Source organism: Lutra lutra, chromosome 14, assembly GCF_902655055.1.
Source record: "Lutra lutra chromosome 14, mLutLut1.2, whole genome shotgun sequence".
NCBI lineage: Eukaryota > Metazoa > Chordata > Mammalia > Carnivora > Mustelidae > Lutra > Lutra lutra.
The window spans coordinates 60,227,732-60,246,988 of NC_062291.1; the positions used below are offsets into that span (position 1 = coordinate 60,227,732).

A 19,257-nucleotide genomic window follows, 5' to 3' on the forward strand; every position below is an offset into this window, starting at 1 on the left:
GTCTGATGAAAGAGAAAAGATATGGTTCAGTTCCTTCCACTATAAAGAAAGCGCTACGTGGTTTGCAACTGACTACACAGCACTGGGGGCGGAGCTCAGGCCAGAGTGGTGTCATAGGATCCAGAGACTGGGCAAACTGGGGTTTCCTGAAAGAAGAGGAAAAGTCCTAAGCTGAGTGGATGTAGTAAAACATCCAACACAAGATGAAGGAAAACAAGCCTAAGCATTGAAAAGGCTTGGCTTCCATGAGCGGAGAAAGTACTCACCGGCGCCTGAATGAGCCACTCTCTGTATCCTTCGGAAAGACTCTCACTGATACAAGCTCGATCACAGGTGCCTTATTTCCAATATTCCACAGCTGTACTTTATGTTCTTGCTTTTTCATAGCCCATTTCCCCCCATTCTGCCACCATTTCTACAGCAGAGCCCTATCACCGAGCCCCTGCCTTGCCCATCCCTGGTGAAGGAGTAATTCTTTTGAGGAAGAGAGCATGGTCAAGGGCATACCTCCTTCTCAGCAAGTATGCTTTTCTTACCCAGGTCCTTGCGACGTTTATATTCATTAATGTTCACATTGATCTCCTTGACCGCAAGGACTGCACTGGTTAAGGGCACCTTATCAGGGTGGGATTCTGGGGTTGAATTCAGCAGCTCCATGAGCAGCAGGGGGTAGCGCATCACTCTCTGGACAGGTTTGATGAGGAAGGAGCCCAGATTAATGTAATTTGTGCATCCCCTGATACAAAAGGAAAAAGACTTTTAATCAAATGTCAATAATACAAGGACTACTGGTAATGGTTGTGATTCTTAAATATAGCTCTGTTTTCTCGCTCTCCATTCCAATCTCATTTATTCAGCAAATATTTTCTGGGCACCTAATAAATACCAGGTACTGTGGTAGGTGCTAGGGATTTAGCAGTGGAAGGAGACAGGCAACAAGCAAACACTGTAGCAAGTATCATTTTGTGGTAAGCACTATGGAGAAAAATACAGCAAAGGCCTACTTCTAGGGTTCTGTCTATAAGGGAAGAAAACAAAGACATGAGCTTACCATTCTGTGTACAGGCTCCTACAGGGCAGCGAGCATGAAAAAAAAAAAAAACCAGACAACTGCTTAGAGGGAATGCTAAATGCCGATTCTCACATTCTTCAGAGAATATATTAGTTCAAGTAATGCCTATTACTTGGGCAGACAAAAAAAAAAAAAATCACAGGGGATAAAGGGAAATCATGAATATCTATGGAGGCATATCTAGTCCATTAAAGAGTTATTTAAGCCCCTAACTTCACTTTGATCTACTCAGACATATATTGTATCCTTATAACCTAAGTCCAGGAGAATCTTACCTGAGGGTCAGAAATAGGTGAATTGGGTCTTCTTTCCTATGTTCTTACTTGTTTGGACCAACTATCTCCCTGGCGGCTTCTTTTTTTTTTTTTTTAAGATTTTTTTTTTATTCATTTGACAGACAGAGATCACAAGTAGGCGGAGAGGCAGGCAGAGAGAGAGGAGGAAGCAGGTTCCCTGCTGAGCAGAGAGCCCAATGCAGGGCTTGATCCCAGGACCCTAGGATCATGACCTGAGCCAAAGGCAAAGGCCTTAACCCACTGAGCCACCAAGGTGCCCCTTCCTGGCTGCTTCTTACCTGAAATGCTAACTTAACACTTTGTATCTACAGATAGGAAGTGGGAAGCCACTGAAGATTTTCAAGGGAAAAGGCAATATGATAAGAGCAAGTTACATAACAGGACCTATAATAACATATTAATGATTAAAATAAGACAGATGTCATAAGAAGTCTAGACCTATGAACAGACTGACTTCTCAAAGACAGAAGTAAAGAATTATGATGGAAGTGTAGTGGGGTCAAAACTCCTACTTGAGATCTGCCAAGGAGTCCTGAAGATGCTTCTGGATCTTCTCATCCTTCTCGTAGATTTCTAGCAATGAAATAGCCTCATCGTGATTCTGGCAGTAAACCTTGTATGTTCCCTCAAGCTCATCCCGGTGATCGAGAAACACAGGCCCTTTGGATTATACGTAAACATAGAGTGTTTTTAGTAACTTTCTTCTCAGTAGCCTCCATGCAGGCTGGATAACCAAACTTTTATCAATTAAATCCTATCATAAGAAACGATAATGAGACTAATCACCCAATTTATCATTTCCATGAAATAGCTCAAAATCATATTTATTTAAAGCAAAATTTCAGAGAACCATGTTACCACATATTTATTTTTTAAAGCACACACACATACAGCTGGTCCCAGAAACCGTCTCCAGTCCCTTCTCAGTCAGGCACAGGTGTCTGCCAGTGCTCCCCACGTAAGATCAGAACTGTAAGGGCCCCTCACTCTCTAAGCCCCAGGGAAACCACAGTGAGGAAGAGAGTCCTTCCACTGCTGCAGTTTCTAACCTCTTCTTTGTGCATGAATTAAATACACAGGACTATAAATGAAGTTTATTATATTAAAATACCTATAATATTAAAAAATTCCAAATCTGTGACAGTAACATGTGTATTTCTTTATAAAGCATTAAACAGCAAAACATAGCTATAAACTAATAATCACCATAATGAATCTGACAATTCCTTGGTCCTTCCTTCTTCAGCCTATACTGCTCCTCAAGGTCCACTCACCCTTGAGGTCCTCTCTTAAAACCTGATCCCACTTAGTGAGCCTGCTACCCTTCCTACCAGCTGCTCTGGACAGAAACCCCCCACGGAACCCAACTGCTTTCTCTTCAATGTCACCTCCATTCTCTATGTGCTGTCTTATGGAATGCTCTATTTTTGTGTAGTTTTCATTTACATTAAACCTACGTCTTTAATTACTGCTCCTTCCTGTGAGAGAAACTTGAATTCTCCCATAAATATCCCTCTCACGCTGCCCTCTCCGGGGCAGCCTCACTTCTGCCTGTCCCCGCAGCTCAGCGGGCACGGCAGCAGACTGGGCTGGCTGCCTTCCTGACCTTCGGGACTTTGGGAGCCCTGACCTCCAATGTCTCCATATCGACATTGTCTCCATATTGACATATCTGCCTGCCTTCTTCTTCTGTGTTATTCCTTTGCACCCTGTCCGCATCGACATTTCCAGAACCATCATGATCGTGCTGCTGCTGACGTGTGCCCCTCCACTCACTGCACTGACCTTCCCTGTAGGGCCCGCTCTACACCAATCACCAACTAGCCAACCTACATCTTAATTTCCAGTGTCCTTCAAACTGTGGGTCACAACCCATAAATGGGTCATGTGATCTACTGTGTGGGTCACATTCAGCACTTTGCGGAAATAAAATGGCATAGAAAAGAAAATCTCAGGCAATGTTGGACACAGTCAAAGCACAGACATACACACACACAAATCCTGGGTCACGATGTAAAATAGATTTCTTTCTGTGAGACAGGTGTAAAATAATCTAAAACACTATGTACCCAGAATCTCCTGGTGCTTTTTTCTCATCTCCTTACTCAGACAAGCCCCGTTCTTTCCTCCCTCACCAGATCCTGTCCTGCCTGCACTAGAATCCTTCCCCAGTCAGACTACTAATGAGAATTCTGTGCTGCTTTCGCCAGCACCCAGTATTACCTTGATTTTGGCTGAGTTCTCCCCCTCTCTGTACACTTTTTCCATTTCTATTCCTGGCTCATAGAACTGCTTGGAAGGTACATTATTGTTGGGGAGTGAGGCTTAGTGTAGAACAGTTTGAATAATTCCTTACTACCTGTGTGATTTGAAAAAAAAAAAATGGAGGCTGGGTCCTAGAGTAGAGAAAATATATATGTAATTGTGGATATATGATAAACTCTCTGGAAGGCAAGAGAAGAAAACTAGTAACACTGGGTGCTTCTGATTTGAAGAGCTGGTGGAGAGGGAATGGGTAAGAGCCTTTTTCATTAAGTTGTTCTTTGTAACTCTCTATGTGCAGTGGGAATGTATTAAAAATAAGCTAAATTAGAAATATATTAAAATAAAAAACAAAGAAATATATTCAAATAAATCTGACTTCCCCAAAAATTGCTTATGCAATTCATGCCAAATTTGCCCTTTGCTAGTGGGTCACCAAAGCTTTAATTCGCCCGCATTCCTGTTCCTGTGGCCATTCCTCTCCCAGGTGAGTCAGGTGAATAGTACCTAGTTTAAGCCAACATCATGGTCACATTCTCCTTTCCACGAATCAGCTTAATAAGCATATGCATGTGACCCAGTTCTGGCCAATGAGAAATAAAGAGAAATCTGATAGGAGAGCAGTGGGAAAGCTCTGCTCACTCTTAAATGACACAGGGTTACTTTTCCCTTCTGCCTGATGTGTCAATGTGTATAGGGGGATGGCTAGAACTGCGGTAGCATCTTGTGACCATAATTCCAGGAAAATAGCAAAACGGTAGGATGTCCTTCCCATGTTGTACAAGAGCTAGTGTGTGTGACCAACAGAATATGGCAGAAGTGATAGTATGTCATATCCAGGATCAGGTTAGAGAAGACTCTGTGGGTCTCCCATCTTGAGCCTTCTCTCCATCTTGGATCACTCAATGGGGAAAGCCAGCTGCCATGTCCTGAGGACAGTTCATGGAGAGGCTCAAAGGGCAAGGAATTAGGGCCTAAAGAGCTGAGGAGGCTTCCTTGGAGTGGATCCTTGAGCCCCAAAGGATGGCAGTCCAGGCCAACAGCTTGACCCCCACCTCAGGAGAGACCCTGAGCAGAGCTACCCAGCTAAGCCCCTCCCGGATTCCTCAGCCACAGGCACTGTGGGGTAATACATGTCCCTGATTTAAAGCTGCTAAGTTTTGGTATAATTTGTTACAAAGCAATAGATAACTAACACAGTTCCTTTGTTGATTAAAAACAGATGACTGTTTTTCAAACAGTTTTGACCATGACCCACATGACAGCCAACACTGTAAATCGTGACTCAATATGTAGAGTTGAAGTGTCAAAAAACTGTAGCTGTGCTTATTCTTTACAGTATATTTGGTATTTTCTATTTTATTTTATTGAAAAAAGTAGATACTGGGTGCAACTTGTGCTAGAGATCTCAGGAGTGTCAGTCCGGAAAACCCACACTATATGACATCTAAAATCTCTTCTATTGCTGACATCACCTCAACGTAGGCCGTAGATAAAGGAGAACAGAGGGCCAAGTGACCCCTGAACTAGGTAGCTAGAATCTCATTTTCCCACTCAGTACCAGCAAGGCTGCTTCACCTCTTACCTCCTACCCATGAAGTTTAACAAATGTGATGGTTGGGGGGTGGGGGGGGAGCTGCTTCTGAAGCAATGGCAGGAGCTCATACCTACAGCATCGCTGATTTCCAGATCTGCCAATAACTGCTTTGAGGCCTTAATCACCATCTGCATATTTCCAAAAAGTCCTTCAAAGTCAATGTTTGGTATCTGAGAAAGGGAGACAAAACGTAAAGATGCATGGAAATGAAATTAATGGCATGCCATTCATACTAGGAACATCTCTTCAAGGATGGTACAAACTGTTGAAGGTCATCTTCACTTGCCATCACCAAGATTCTAGAAGAGGAGCGTCCCAGCATTGTCTTTAGTGTCACTCTTTGTCCCTGACCCAGTTATTCTTAGTTCCCTCAACACCCCCACTACCTTTGTAAAAGGACCGTGTTACCAATTTGGTCTAGAATTATATTGGGATACAAATTCCCATGCAAAACCCAAAATCTGATGGCAGTGCCCACTTCCTGTACTAGCTCTTAGGAGTGAATGTTCCAAAAGAATAAATCCAAGCCAGGCCCAGATGGTCAAGTGACAAGCAATATGGACAGTAAATGCCCAGGAGGCTGTTAACCATTTTTCCCTACCTTGAGCATCTAGACAAGTATCTGGCACACACATGAAGGTCAGGGTTTCCTGAACAAACGCTGTACTGTCAGGTGCAAGAGCCACCGAACCCGCCATCCCCAGACTTCATTATTATACCACCTTCCCAATGCAGCGACCATCCAGACTGCCTGGGAGTGTCTTTAGGAGCCAAGAAGCAGGGAATGTCCCGGGAGCTAATATAGCAAGTCTGGTAAGTTAACAGTAGTCTTGGGAAGTGACAGGATGCTGAAAGCGTAAGTTGATGACACACACATGTGGGGGCCCTTCAATTAAGAGCATGAGAAGCAGTCACAGCCAACCCAGTAACCCTTGTGGTGAAAGCACCCATAACCTAATGCTCCAGGCTTGGAGAATCACATTAGGGGTAAAGCAAACTTTCTCGCACGGCTCCCACCTGTGCCTGCTGCAGGGGCAACATGATGTGCTCAATGCACATTTCCAGATCCCGAACGTAGTCTCGCTCTGTCTGGAGAAGTTCTTCTATCACCTTGGTTCTCTTCTCCAGCATCCTCTGCTCTGGGTTTTCAGTGTACACGGACCCAGGAGGGGCCACTGGTGATGAAGACTGGGAGGAGAGCAGCGTCATTTCTAGAAGGGAAGAGAGAACTGGTCAGCAGCTCCGGGTGTGGAAGCAAGACTCTTCAACAGTTCAGGCTGAAAAGAACACATTCCTTGAGAACCAAAGTCTCATTGCTGTCAACCACCAGGCAATCTGATCACACGTCAGTTCCAATTATGAGCAGATGAAGGGCTGAGAAAGCCATTTCTGCAAAGAGAACTTCTCTCATCAGTATGATAACATTTCTAGAATTCATCCTAAAAAAGAGAAGCTGGCCCACTTCAGGAGGGCAAATCAGTATCCAAAACCACTTGGGAAAGAGGCTGACAGAGGGGCTGTTCTTATAAGAATTGCTTTCACTTAATTAGGTAAAAAAAAACAAAACAAAAAACAAAACAAAAAAAAAAACCCCAATACATGAGAATACATGAGGTCAGCAGCAGAAATACCAAACTGGACATTAAAAACACTGATGGAGTACATTAAAAAGAATATTAGGGGAACATGACAATGACAACTAAGGAGAAGACGAGAGTTAGATGGGAATGACCTGTCCGAGAACTGGGTGACTTACACGGCCTACTGTGTTCCAGTCACCGTGATGGAGGGTGAACATCCACAATGAAATATACAAAAATTATCTAGATTGTCCCTATGGAAACATTAATGAAGACATGAGCACCTTGTTATTCCAAATGCCCTAGAAGATACAAAAGTACTAGAAAGATGAAGTTCTTTTTAATGGTATTTTCAACTAAAAGAACCTCTGTAGAACCATACCGTATGAACTAAAAACGGAAATAAATATGTACCTGGTCATTAGCTTTTACAATAACCCATTATTGGCTGCTACACATAATGGTTAGCTACACATGATGAGATTTATAAAGATGGGATGGCACTTGTTCATTAAAAATAAACATTAGGGGCGCCTGGGTGGCTCAGTGGGTTAAAGCCTCTGCCTTCGGCTCAGGTCATGATCCCAGGGTTCTGGGATCGAGCCCCGCATCGGGCTCTCTGCTCAGCAGAGAGCCTGCTTCTCCCCTCTCTCTTTCTGCCTGCCTCTCTGCCTGCTTGTCATCTCTGTCAAATAAATAAATAAAATCTTTTTTAAAAAAATTAAAAAAAAAAATAAACATGAAAAAAACCCAACAATCAAGCAGACTCTGCTCAGTTTATTTCAAATTCCTTAAAGATCCACATTAAAAAAACTACGAATTTGGTTGAGTAAATATACTAATCTGGGTGTGATCACAAGAATATTTTTAGCAGATCTAAGAAGCAAAAACACATGTTTGTACTATTTATGGAAAACGAGGCTTTCGCATCAGATTTTAGTCTTCAAAAATCTTCCCCACTGCCCCTTCTCTAGGAATTCCAATGTTTAAAAAAGAATGCACCCAAATTCTGGTTTCTAAAAACCACTCTCCACTAAAAGAAACCAGAATTCTTTGGAGAAATAACTAAGATTGGGGCAAGGAAGGTACAGGTGAACCGGAAACATCGAATGGCTAAAAGTAAGAAAGTGCCCAACAAAATGATGAAGCTATTTCCAAAAGGCATGGAGGTGGCTTAACGCGGCTCCCACTGGCCAAATCTGGTATAATTTGAGTATCAAAGTAAATAAGCTATAGACTATAATCCATTGACTAAGAATCCATGAATTCATATTGATAACATATAAGTATGTAAATAAATGGGGAGAGGACAATGTTTTTGCTTATGGTATAATGTCAACTAATAAATATAGAAGAAATGATGGGAATTAGAAAACCAGCATTTTGCAATGATCAGAATAAAATGTGGTGCAGGCATAAATCCTCAATGGGTGTTTCTGGTGTTGATGGTGGGGTCTGATGATCAGGATATTTGCAGTTTTGAGATCGTTATTACAAATTACTTATTAATTACAAAAATGAAAAAATAGTGACTATATATAGTGGAGAAAGGGAGAATATGGTCAATGAGTAAACAAAATTCACATCACCAATAAGGGGCAAACAGACATCATGTTTTCCCATTTGTCATATCTGGAAACAACACATATCCCTTATGTGGTATTCCCGTCAAAAATGCATAAATCTGAAACAAATCTTGAGGAAACAGCAGACACATGCAGTCTGAGGATTTGTATTTTTCCAAAATGTCACGTTATGAAAGACAAGCAGGGGGGGCGCCTGGGTGGCTCAGTGGGTTAAAGCCTCTGCCTTCGGCTCAGGTCATGATCCCGGCGTCCTGGGATCGAGCCCCGCGTCGGGCTCTCTGCTCTGCAGAGAGCCTGCTTCCTCCTCTCTCTGTCTGCCTCCCTGCCTGCTTGTGATCTCTCTGTCAAATAAATAAATAAAATCTTTAAAAAAAAAAAAAAAAAAGAAAAGCAGAGGCTCCCCAATTGGTGGAGCCTGTGACTCTTGATCTGGGGGTCATGAGTTTGAGCCCCCCACTGGGTGTACAGTTTACTTAAAGCAAGCAAGCAAGCAAGCAAAGCCTGAGAGACAGTTCCCAATCGAAGATGACTGAGGAGATGATATATAAATGCCATGTGTGAATATGAACTGGGTCCTGATCTGGGGGAAAAAATACTACAAAGGACATTACTAGGGCAATTGGTGAAGTTGTAATATAGACTATAAATTAGATAAATGATTAAATCAGTGAAAAATTTCCTAAAATGGCAAATCTATGTGGTCATGTATGACATCCATGGTTCATACAAAATGCACACATGGAAGCTTACAAAAAGACACGATGTATGAAACCTATACTCAGAAAAAAAGTGTGTGTGTGTCTGTGTGTGTGTAGAGAATGAACACAAGAACCCAACAAAATGTTAAACACCGGTGGAATGTGAATAAAGGATATACAGGAGGTTTTTGGTACTATTGCAATTGTGTAAATTTTATACTATTCAAAACAAAGTTTAAAAAGACATAATTGGAAAATATCTTTCTTGAAGTTTTTTTGGTCAAACGAATGACAGAAGTTCAAGCATAACTCTTATTTCACAAGAATGCTAAATCATAGGCCCAAATTAATTGTAGCATACGTAAAATTCATTTTCAATAGCCTTGTTTCAAATTTTCTTTGCAATTACAAGCAATAGGATCTCACTCCCAAATATGGTTCCATAAGTAGCAAGTTGAGAAGAGAAACTCATTTTTAAAATTTATTATCTTTTTTATTTAGGAATAATTGACATGCTTACTTCAGGTGTACAACATAATTATATGTTACTTTTAGAAGACACTCATTTTTAATACAGGACAAAAAGCTCTGAAAGGGAGAACATTTATTGAATTTCTACCAAGGGCAATACAATTTACCTATTTATGTCCCTGAACTTATTTAATATTCATGTCAAAACTCTGAACTTATTATTTTATTATTACTTGATTTAATAGAAAACGTGGGTTTTGAGAGGGTGACCAACTTGTCCCAGGTTATGTAGTGAGTAAATGGCAGTGCTGGAATTTTAATCTAAATATATTTCAATCTAAATCCTATGCACTTAACCCTGTACCAATTTGCCTCCCTAGACTGGAATCTCAACTAGAAAAGGTCAGGGCTTTATTTGCCTCAACTCTTGAAAATTCCCTGGAAACTATTCAAATCTCAGGAATCAAAATTCTATTAATTATAATAGTTGAAAGCTTAAGTGTATTCATCAATCAAAAGCTAGCAACCTACACTAAGAAACTCGGATTTTTATTTTTATTAAAAGAAAAATGAAATGGTAACAATTCTTTTGAACTACCAGCGTGATGCTTCCTTTTTTCCTTTTTTTTTTTTTTTTTTTTTGGCAGGTGCATTTATAAACTCTTGGACCGTCTTTAAGAGAAAACCAAGAACACTTTAGCATGATTTAAAATCCTCGTAGACTGTATCGGCAATTTTGACAAAATTCTACATGTTTCTGAAGGTGTAGGTGACCCTCAAGCTCTACACACATACTAATTCTCAGGATTAAGTCAAACTAGAAATACCTGGCTTGAAATGACTCCAAATGTAAAACCCTTTTTCCATTATTCCACGTATTGCGTAAGGAAAAAGTTCTGACATAAAATTTTAGTGCCTGGGATGACCGAGTGAGAGAGGAGGGCCTCCTCGCTCAGCGAGCTGCAGTGTGGACAGTCTTGGAACCCTGCTCTTCCCTGCTCTATCTGGGCAACCCCGGCAGAGGCCACTTTGACCTCTGGGCCTCAATGTCCTCATCTGTAAAATGAGGGTAATTGTGCCTGCTTTGCCAAGCTGTTGAGGCCATAACAAGGCCATAACTCGACACAAGTTAGTTCTTTTCCCACCACGGGCCAGAATGTGTTCTCTGCACCAGATTTAGGTAAAATGCACCAAGTCAAAATGCTCTGTCTGTCCAGATACTGGAACACTCCACTTTTCTCTCAAAACAATAAAAGCTGAGGAAGCACATGGAGGAGGCTGAGGCCAGTACCAGCCCACACTGCCCTGTGCAGACCAGCTCCCACCTTCTTCCTGGGATGGCCCTAGAGGCATTCAGGGGCTGGAGCCAAAGCTGATTGCACAAAATTAGTCTCTCGGATCAAACAGTTCATGCGGGGTTGTTTCTTTCCTATTGTTCCCCTTCCCGGTCCCACCACCTGCACAAAGTCCCCATTGCAGCCACTCTCCGGACCCCCACCCCGCAGGTTAGCGTGTGTCACCAGGCTCCTTCCTCGGTGGGGTAAGGAGGGGGTCCAGCAACCCCGCAGCTTCCCTCAACTCTACAAGCCACACTTGTAAGCAGGGTCACAGAAAAAAGCCACTCACTTCTGGCTTCCTCTGCAAGCTGGCTCTGGGTTTGGCGAGGAAAGTCTCTGACCTACCGGCAAGGTCCCCAGCTGCTCAGGCTGCCCCACCTGCTGCTGCGGGCTCTGGTGCCCCGGGACGCACCTTCGGGGCCCGAGGGCCTCAGCCAGGGGGAGGACGTGTGGGCCCCAGGGTAACAGGCAGAGCAGAATCTTGCCAGAGCTCTGGAATGCTCCGCAACCCCCAAATCCTTTGAATAGGGTAGGCATTTCCCCGAGGCTTTCCCACATTTACATATGAATCGCCCGAGTCCCCAAGGCTATCACGGCAGGGCCGGTTCTAAAGGACGGAGCTGGAATCCTCCTGGGGAACGAGCTGCAGGGTGAGGCCCAGCTTTGCTCAAACTCCACACCTTCCTCTCCTGCTCCTGAAACAGTCACAGTTTCACTTCAGGAGTTTTTAATCAAGAGTATTGCCTCTCACTTTGCCCACCCTCACTACGCTTTGTTTTGGGGGGATGCTTTTTAGGGAAGAATTCTGAAGGCCCATCCAGCTCTCATTTAAGAGGCCATGCTGTGAAGTGGGTGGCACTTGTCTACTCTGTCTGCCTTAGGACCTGGCTTTCCGCAGCACCCCCTCCTCCCCGCTGGCCAGAGCTCTGTCCAGGGACCCAGCCCTCCCACTTTGGGGCCTTACCCTGTAGCCAGCAGAATGCAGATCCCAGCAGGCCGGGCCCAGCACAGCAAGGAGAGCTCGGAGGGATTTACAGGACTGGGAGCCCTGCTCACAGCTCTCAAGCACTCACACTTTGAAAGAAACCAAGGAAATGAAAGCTGCAGAAAAAGAGGCCACTACGTTAAAAAAAAAAAAAAAAGAAAGAAAAAGAAAAAGAAAGAGAAAAAAGAGAGAGAGAGAAGGGAAAAGAGCGGAAAAAAGAAAACCCGCATCAGGGCAGGAGCTGGCTCTGGGGCAGAAGGCTCTGAAAGTGCTGAGCCCGCACTTCTCCATCGCACCAGAATCTATTAATGTATCACCAGTAATTGAAAATCAGGTGTCACGCTAACTAAGAAACGTCTCTGTTGGTGAAAGTTTGAGCAATCTTGGAGGTGACAGCTTTCGGTAAAGAGCCCTTCACGCTGCGTCTGGAATGGCAGTTCTCTCTGGGAGCACCCCCCCCCCCATCCCCCGGCTGGTGAGCCCGTCCTGGCCTCCCTCCACCCACTCGTGCAGCCCCTTGGAGCTTCGTATTTTAACCAACTCTTACAGGGCCCGCACGGTTCTCAGCACTTTACAAACACCAAGGTATTTAATCCTCCTAACAACCCTACCATATCATCCCCATTGCACGGGCGAAGAACAAGGAGAACTCCATGAACTGGCTCAGTAAGCACAGCTGGGACTGGAGCCCGCTACGGCCCCTGACCCACAGCTACTGTGTCCGCGGGCAAGTCAGGCCAGCGGTGACCCAAATTCTACCTGGGGGTTTTGGTGGCCACTGGGGAGCCAATAGTACAGCAGAGCGGCTCTGAAGCACCCACCATGAGCAATTACATATGTAAGCACATCTGCATATCTTCATGTGAGGGTATCTGTAAAACCCCATTTGGCAGAATCAATAATCCCTCAGCATCCAATCTAGCGGTGTCAAGCACGGTAACGATTCCACAGTATTCTGATAATTTACAGCAGAACACACGTGAAACCAAGGAAAAGGCTTATTTTATCCTGTCTTCTGATGGCTTTCTGACTTACAGAGTCATCATCTTCCTAAGGGAAGGGGGGAGCCCCCCCTTCAAGAACCCTCAGCTCAGTCTTGTCAACCCTGACAGACATGGCACCTCAAGGGGCGGGGCAGCAGGTAATAACTTGTAATACTGTTGTTTTGTTAAGATATTCTTTATTTAGGAGCAGATGGGTGGCTCAGTTGGTTAAGAGCCTGTCTTTGGCTCAGGTCATGATCCCAGAGTCCTGGGATTGAGTCCAGCACTGGGCTCAGCGCTCAGCGGGGAGCCTGCTTCTCCCTCTGCCTACCACTCCCCCTGCTTGTGCTCTTTCTCTCTCTCCCTCTGACAAATAAATAAATAAAATCCTAAAAAAAAAAACTGCTTCAAAAAAAGATTTTTATTTATTCGAGAGGGAGTGCAAGAAAGAGAGAGAGCACGCGCAGTGGGGAAGGGTAGAGGGAGAGGGAGAAGCAGTCTCCCCACTGAGCAGGGAGCCCAACACGGGGCTCAAACCTGGGATCCTGGGATCATGACTTAAGTCAAAGGCAGATGCTTAACTGACTGAGCCACCCAGGCGCCCCTACTTTCTCTACTTCTTAAAATAAAAAAAGTCAAACCTTTTAAGCCAGAAGTTTACTTTTAGGAAGATATTATACATCAGTAGTTGGGCAAATGCGCAAGATGCATAGGCAGGGATGTTCCCCAATGTGTAAAAAAAATTCAGAACGACCTAAGCAGAAACAGCCAAACTTTCTTCCCAAAAGGAACTGGTTAAATAAATTATGGCATATCGGTATGACAAAATACTATTATAGCCACTGAGATACAGATTTTTATTTAACATGGAATGTTGTCTGTGTGTGGTTAAATGAAAAAAGCATATAACAAGAGTTTATGAACAAACTGCGATTTAGTTAAAAAGGGAAAATACTTTCAGTGCGTATATCTGAAAATGAGAAAGTCTTGGCAGAGATGGAAGTGCTGATTTTTTTTTCCTTTCTTGGGCTGTGTTTTCTAGTATTTCTACAGTGAACATGTAACGCTGATATGACAAAGAGTAAAAAGGTGGAGGAGAGAACATTTGCTATAAAATGAGAATATTCTAATACCAACAGTTCTCAATTACTCTGTTAATCCATTGCAAACTCTTTCTTCACTTTTTAATGATCTGAGGTCTCTTTGCTGGCCCCATCCCTGTAAACTGCGGAAGACAGTAGGTCAGGAAATGCTGCTTAAGTAACAACACTACAGTCTCCCGAGCAGGCTGTCTTTGTAAATTTGCTCATCTTCCCCAGGCCCAACCCGGGCAATCAGAAATCCTGGTTTTCCCGCATTTCCTGCCACTCCAGCCCCCACCCCGTCTTTACCTTTAGCACCTGCAAAACTCAGGGCCACCCAGCTTCAGAGAGGAATTGATCCCCTTTAGGAGCTAAATCTCAAAGGCAACTGAAAAAACTTTCCCTGTGGCCTTTGCTCTGTAACTGCCACCTACTTTGGCAAGTAGCCCCTAGCACAGTCCCTGCTGGGAGGGTTTCCACCAAGGGGAACTCAGCTCAAAACTTCTCATTTATCCCTTCCTTTTTCTAGATCCTATCCGGGTCTTGGGAAGAACCAAGGAGTCAGGTGCACCATGTCCAAGTCTGCATTTTCCTATACTGCTAGGCTGGAAAGTTTAATTCTAGGACCAACTCAAGCACCATTTTTGAACACTTACTAATACACATCACTCCTAGAGGGGTGTGTTGCTGGTGGGACAGCACTATTGTTACTTAATCTTTAGGCAGCAGAAGTGGAATTATCAAGAGAGCAAAAACAGTTTTCATAAAATAGCCCACCAAGAATAAATTACCAGCTGAGTAAGCAGATTTTGATTATAATCAGCCAAAAAAACAAAAAACAAAAAACAAAACACCTCTATATGAAAAGCTTTATTATCTAAACACACACGCACCTGATATTATATTTACCAAGTCTCTTGAGGGAAGTTATTATTGCTCTCATTTTACAAATGAGGAAACAGGGGCACAAAGCAATGACATGGCTGGTGTGTGACCGCAGGGCTAAGACAGCTGCATATTCAAACCCAGCATCCAGGGCCTGTGCTTCCCATGAGGGGTCAAGGTCTGTTCTGGATTATAGGTCTTCTCCGTACGCACATGGCCATGCCTGGCATTATAGTTCCATTTGCTCATGTCCATGCCCCTCTGGCTATTTTTCTATCCTACCCTATAAAACTAGACTTTTCAGCTTCTATGAGGTAGTTAATTTTTATTCCTTCCACTTGCTTTCATAGTATTTTATGTATCCTTTATAAATGAGCATCCCCCCCCACAATCAATTTCCCTGAATCATAATCCTTTTCAAGTTCTAACTATAAAACTGTATGAATATTTAATAGGGAGCTACCAAGCAGAGTGGTAGGCCATTGGGCAAGTAGAAAAAGTTGAAATGCCCTCAAAAGCTTTCCTTAGTCTCATCGGGAAAGTTATGTTATCTTTCCTGAGTTCAGAAATAGCAAATGGGATAGGGTAAAATTGGTGGTACTTAAAGTTACTCCCATTTGATTTAATGAATCTACTTGAACAGGCAAAACATAAATTCATGAAACAAACGAATAATGCAAAATAGAATGAACTTAAGCATTAAGGGCTTTGGTAATATTTATTAGAATGAACCCAATCTCTCAAAGATTCTTTCCAAGTGTGATCCGATATTTTGATAGTAAAATCTCATTAAACTCAGGATATCCGACATTATATTACTAGTATCTGTTTTCTAGCTGAAACATAGGGAAAAAAAATAAAACCTCAATACAAGGGAAATATAAGTCAGGTTTTCCCTGGGAACCCAATCATAAGTACTGTGTTGGTTTAAACAAGCTCTGGGTAGTAGAGAAGGAGAGTAGTCCCTCTCTCCTTCTCTATCTCCTCTGGCTTCCATTTCTGAGCTGTAAGTGGAGCTGCTTCTAAGATCTTGAGAGGAGAGCAGGTACAGTGAATAAAGTACTCAAAAAAGCCCTGGGATCTAGCCCTGCCTCCCCTCCTTCCTGTGTGATCTCAGACATGTTACAGGACCTCTCTGGGTTGTTGTTTCCATACACATATAACAAAGGGGTTGGGACTCGTTGGTCACTTCCGAGATCTAAACTCTTCCATGACGTGCTACCTTATTACTTCATTTACTCATCTCAGTTTGGAGTAACCACATCAACTACTAACTAGTCCCCAAAGCAGTGGCACTTGGTATGTAAAGCCTCTTTGGATCCACCCAGGCAGCCACTTCGTCTCCCAAGCCCTGACGACAGGGTCCTTGCTGCTGTTATTATGGAACTCAGTGAAGCCAACTTCCAGTATATGTTCCCTTCCTCATCCTTGAACATGACAAGCCCAGCTTGTCTTTCTAACTTTCTCCTCACCTCCTGTCCTTTAAGTCCAGCTAGATGAAAGCCTCTCTAGTCCCTGCATCGGTCTTTTCCCTAAACTTCCCTTCTTGAGCAGCAATACAAAATAATACATACCAGGGCACCTGGGTGGCTCAGTGGGTTAAAGCCTCTGCCTTGGGCTCTGGTCATGATCCCAGGGTCCTGGGATCGAGCCCCACATCGGGCTCTCTGGTTGGCAGGGAGCCTGCTTCCCACTCTCTCTCTGCCTGCCTTTCTGCCTACTTGTGATCTCTCTCTCTCTCTCTCTGTCAAATAAATAAATAAAGTCTTCAAAATAATATGTACCATTTTATCTTTTTTTTTTTTTAACACTCCCAAGTCTTATCTATTCTAGGATTATGATGCTGGTTCAACTTTTGAAAATCAAACAATGTAATTCACCACATCAACAGGCAAAAGAAGAAAAATCATAGGACCAAGTCAATTGACAGGGGAAAAAATACATTGGAAAAAAATCCAACATCCATTTATTGTAATAAATAGGAAAAAGGAAATAGGAAAACTAGGACTAGAGTGCAGTTATCTCAACTTGGAACAGAACATGTATTAAAACCCTTACTGTTTAGTGTACCTATTCTGTGCCCCAAAATAGAATATTCCATTTGACAACACACATTCACTGAGTACCTATGACATCCCAACTTACTAGGTTCTGGAAATACTCTCTTTACCACCATCACAAAGCTTAGATGCTACTGGACTTCTGTACCTAATGTATACCTAATCTATAGGATTTAGCACAGCAAGTGGCACTTAATAAATGGCAACAATCATTGTAACTTAGAGTGCCCTGAGCATTACTCTGCTATTGTTGGGATACAAGACATTATCCAAAGATTTTTAGAAATCATGAACTATCCTAAGTTTTATGAAAATTTTAGTTAAAATTCAGGACCTGTGGCACTGTGGGTAAATCAGGTTTCCATCCTCCTCTAAGCGGGGCAGAGGTTGGAGACCAAAAAAATCGAATTTCCTATCTCCAAATCACTGAGGAAAGTTAGAGGAATTCTACCATATTTTTCATCTAAGTATCGCTGTGAGATCAGCACTAAGTAGAAACATCTTCACATTTCAATAGATGCTAAGATGCACATTTTTTTTTCACATTTTAACATCTCTAAAAGCAAGATGTGTTTTCCAATAGTGTGTTAAAGTTTAATTAGATGTTGTCTTTTTAATGGTACCTAAACTTTTTCAGTGTCTTACAATAGATGGTGTTGTAGATGGTTAGAGTCAATGAAACATAATATATTCCATCAGCCTCCTCTCAGTTCACAATTAGAAGATATGGGTTTCTTGATATGGTGGGATGAGGTCCACTGTGGAACCGTGTATGCAAACATGTCCCTTCCTACCAATAATCACTGTGCGTGGGCACGATTAGAGCCTGATGGTCATGCCCAGTGTGGGCACTGCCTGGTTTCTCGGGAAGTACCAATTTGGAAAATTCTGGGGCATCTACTCTGTGGGTGAGTCAAGTTCCTAGGTTCTCACTTTGACATCCTATTTAAGGCCAGGCCTGCTGTGGTTTTGCAAGTTAGCTGCTTTGATTCACCCATCCTCCCGCTGCGCCCTCTAACATCCTCTGGTCTGCATGAAAGATGGTCCTCAAGAGCTCTTCTTCCTATCCACCCCCAACAGCTTGCCTTTCCTTGAGATCTCTTGCTTTTACAGAGACCTGCCATCATCCCAGGCCAATCTTCCTATGTTGCTGATGAAACATTCTACAAAGACAATTTAGGGGACAGCTCGTAGAGGAAACAGACAACCTAGCTTGAGGACACAGCTCCCGATGCCAGGGCAAGGTCTCTGGGTTTGGTGGGAATCTACCAGACTGGATCATTCCAAACTCAGGAGGGCCTTATTTCCTCTCAGGCTTCAGTCATCTCCTAACCTTTGGGTAAATATGGCCCCCCAGATATGTCTTTTGCCTCCACATATTTACCCTTTCCTTCTCCTTTCCCTCCTGCCTACCATCTGTCCTCCAATAAGCAATACCACCCTGATTGTAAAAAGTAAGCACAGGAAAGCTTTGTCCAACTCTGTGACCCCTCAGCTACAGTCACAGGTCTTTGATTCTTTTTGCCAAAGGTCTTGAAAGAGTGATCTTCATGCGCTCCTTCTATAACCTCATCCCCCATAGAAATCCTCTGAAAGTAATTCTGAGTCATCACTGTTACATCAATATTGTCTTTTCAGTCAACAGGTAACCTCCTCGACAAATCCAACGGCATTTCCCTGGGGCTCTTCAAAGCATTGGCCATTCTCTCTTACTTTAAATTCTCTGGTTTTCCATCACCAAAGGCAAGCAAAAATGAACTATTGGGACTTCATCAAGACCAAAGGCTTTGCACAGCAAAGAAAACAGTCAACAAAACCAAAAGACAACCCACAGAATGGGAGAAGATATTTGCATATGACATATCAGATAAAGGGCTAGTATCCAATCTATAAAGAACTTATCAAACTCAACACCCAAAGAACAAAGAATCTAGTCAAGAAATGGGCAGAAGACATGAACAGACATACGTGCAAAGAAGACATTCAAAAGGCCGACACGTGAAAAAGTGCTTAACATCACTTGGTATCAGGGAAATACAAATCAAAACCACAATGAGATACCACCTCACACCAGTCAGAACAGCTAAAATTAACCAGCCAGGAAATGACAGATGCTGGCTAGGATACGGAAAAAGGGGAACCCTCCTACACTGTTGGTGGGAATGCAAGCTGGTGCACCCACTCTGGAAAACAGTATGGAGGTTCCTCAAAAAGTTGTAAATAGAGCTACCCTATGACCCAGAAATTGCATTACTGGGTATTTACCCTAAAGATACAAATGTAGTGATCTGAGGGGCACATGCACCCCAATGTTTATAGCAGCAATGTCCACAATAGCCAAACTATGGAAAGAGTCCAGATGT

At 43.0% G+C, this 19,257-nt stretch overlaps 1 protein-coding gene across 3 annotated transcripts in view; it reads right to left on the bottom strand.

Annotated features, from left to right (window-relative positions):
- The window catches only part of DNMBP (dynamin binding protein), a 104,713-nt gene that overhangs the window by 16,436 nt on the left and 69,020 nt on the right, over positions 1-19,257 (bottom strand). For all 3 annotated transcript variants that reach the window (XM_047702413.1, XM_047702415.1, XM_047702414.1), the window contains 5 exons: positions 6,245-6,438; positions 5,298-5,397; positions 1,881-2,028; positions 1,052-1,069; positions 537-736 (listed from right to left, as the gene is read on the bottom strand). In XM_047702413.1, coding sequence (XP_047558369.1) covers positions 537-736; positions 1,052-1,069; positions 1,881-2,028; positions 5,298-5,397; positions 6,245-6,438 — 660 coding nt within the window. The remainder of the gene's footprint in view (positions 1-536; positions 737-1,051; positions 1,070-1,880; positions 2,029-5,297; positions 5,398-6,244; positions 6,439-19,257) is intronic.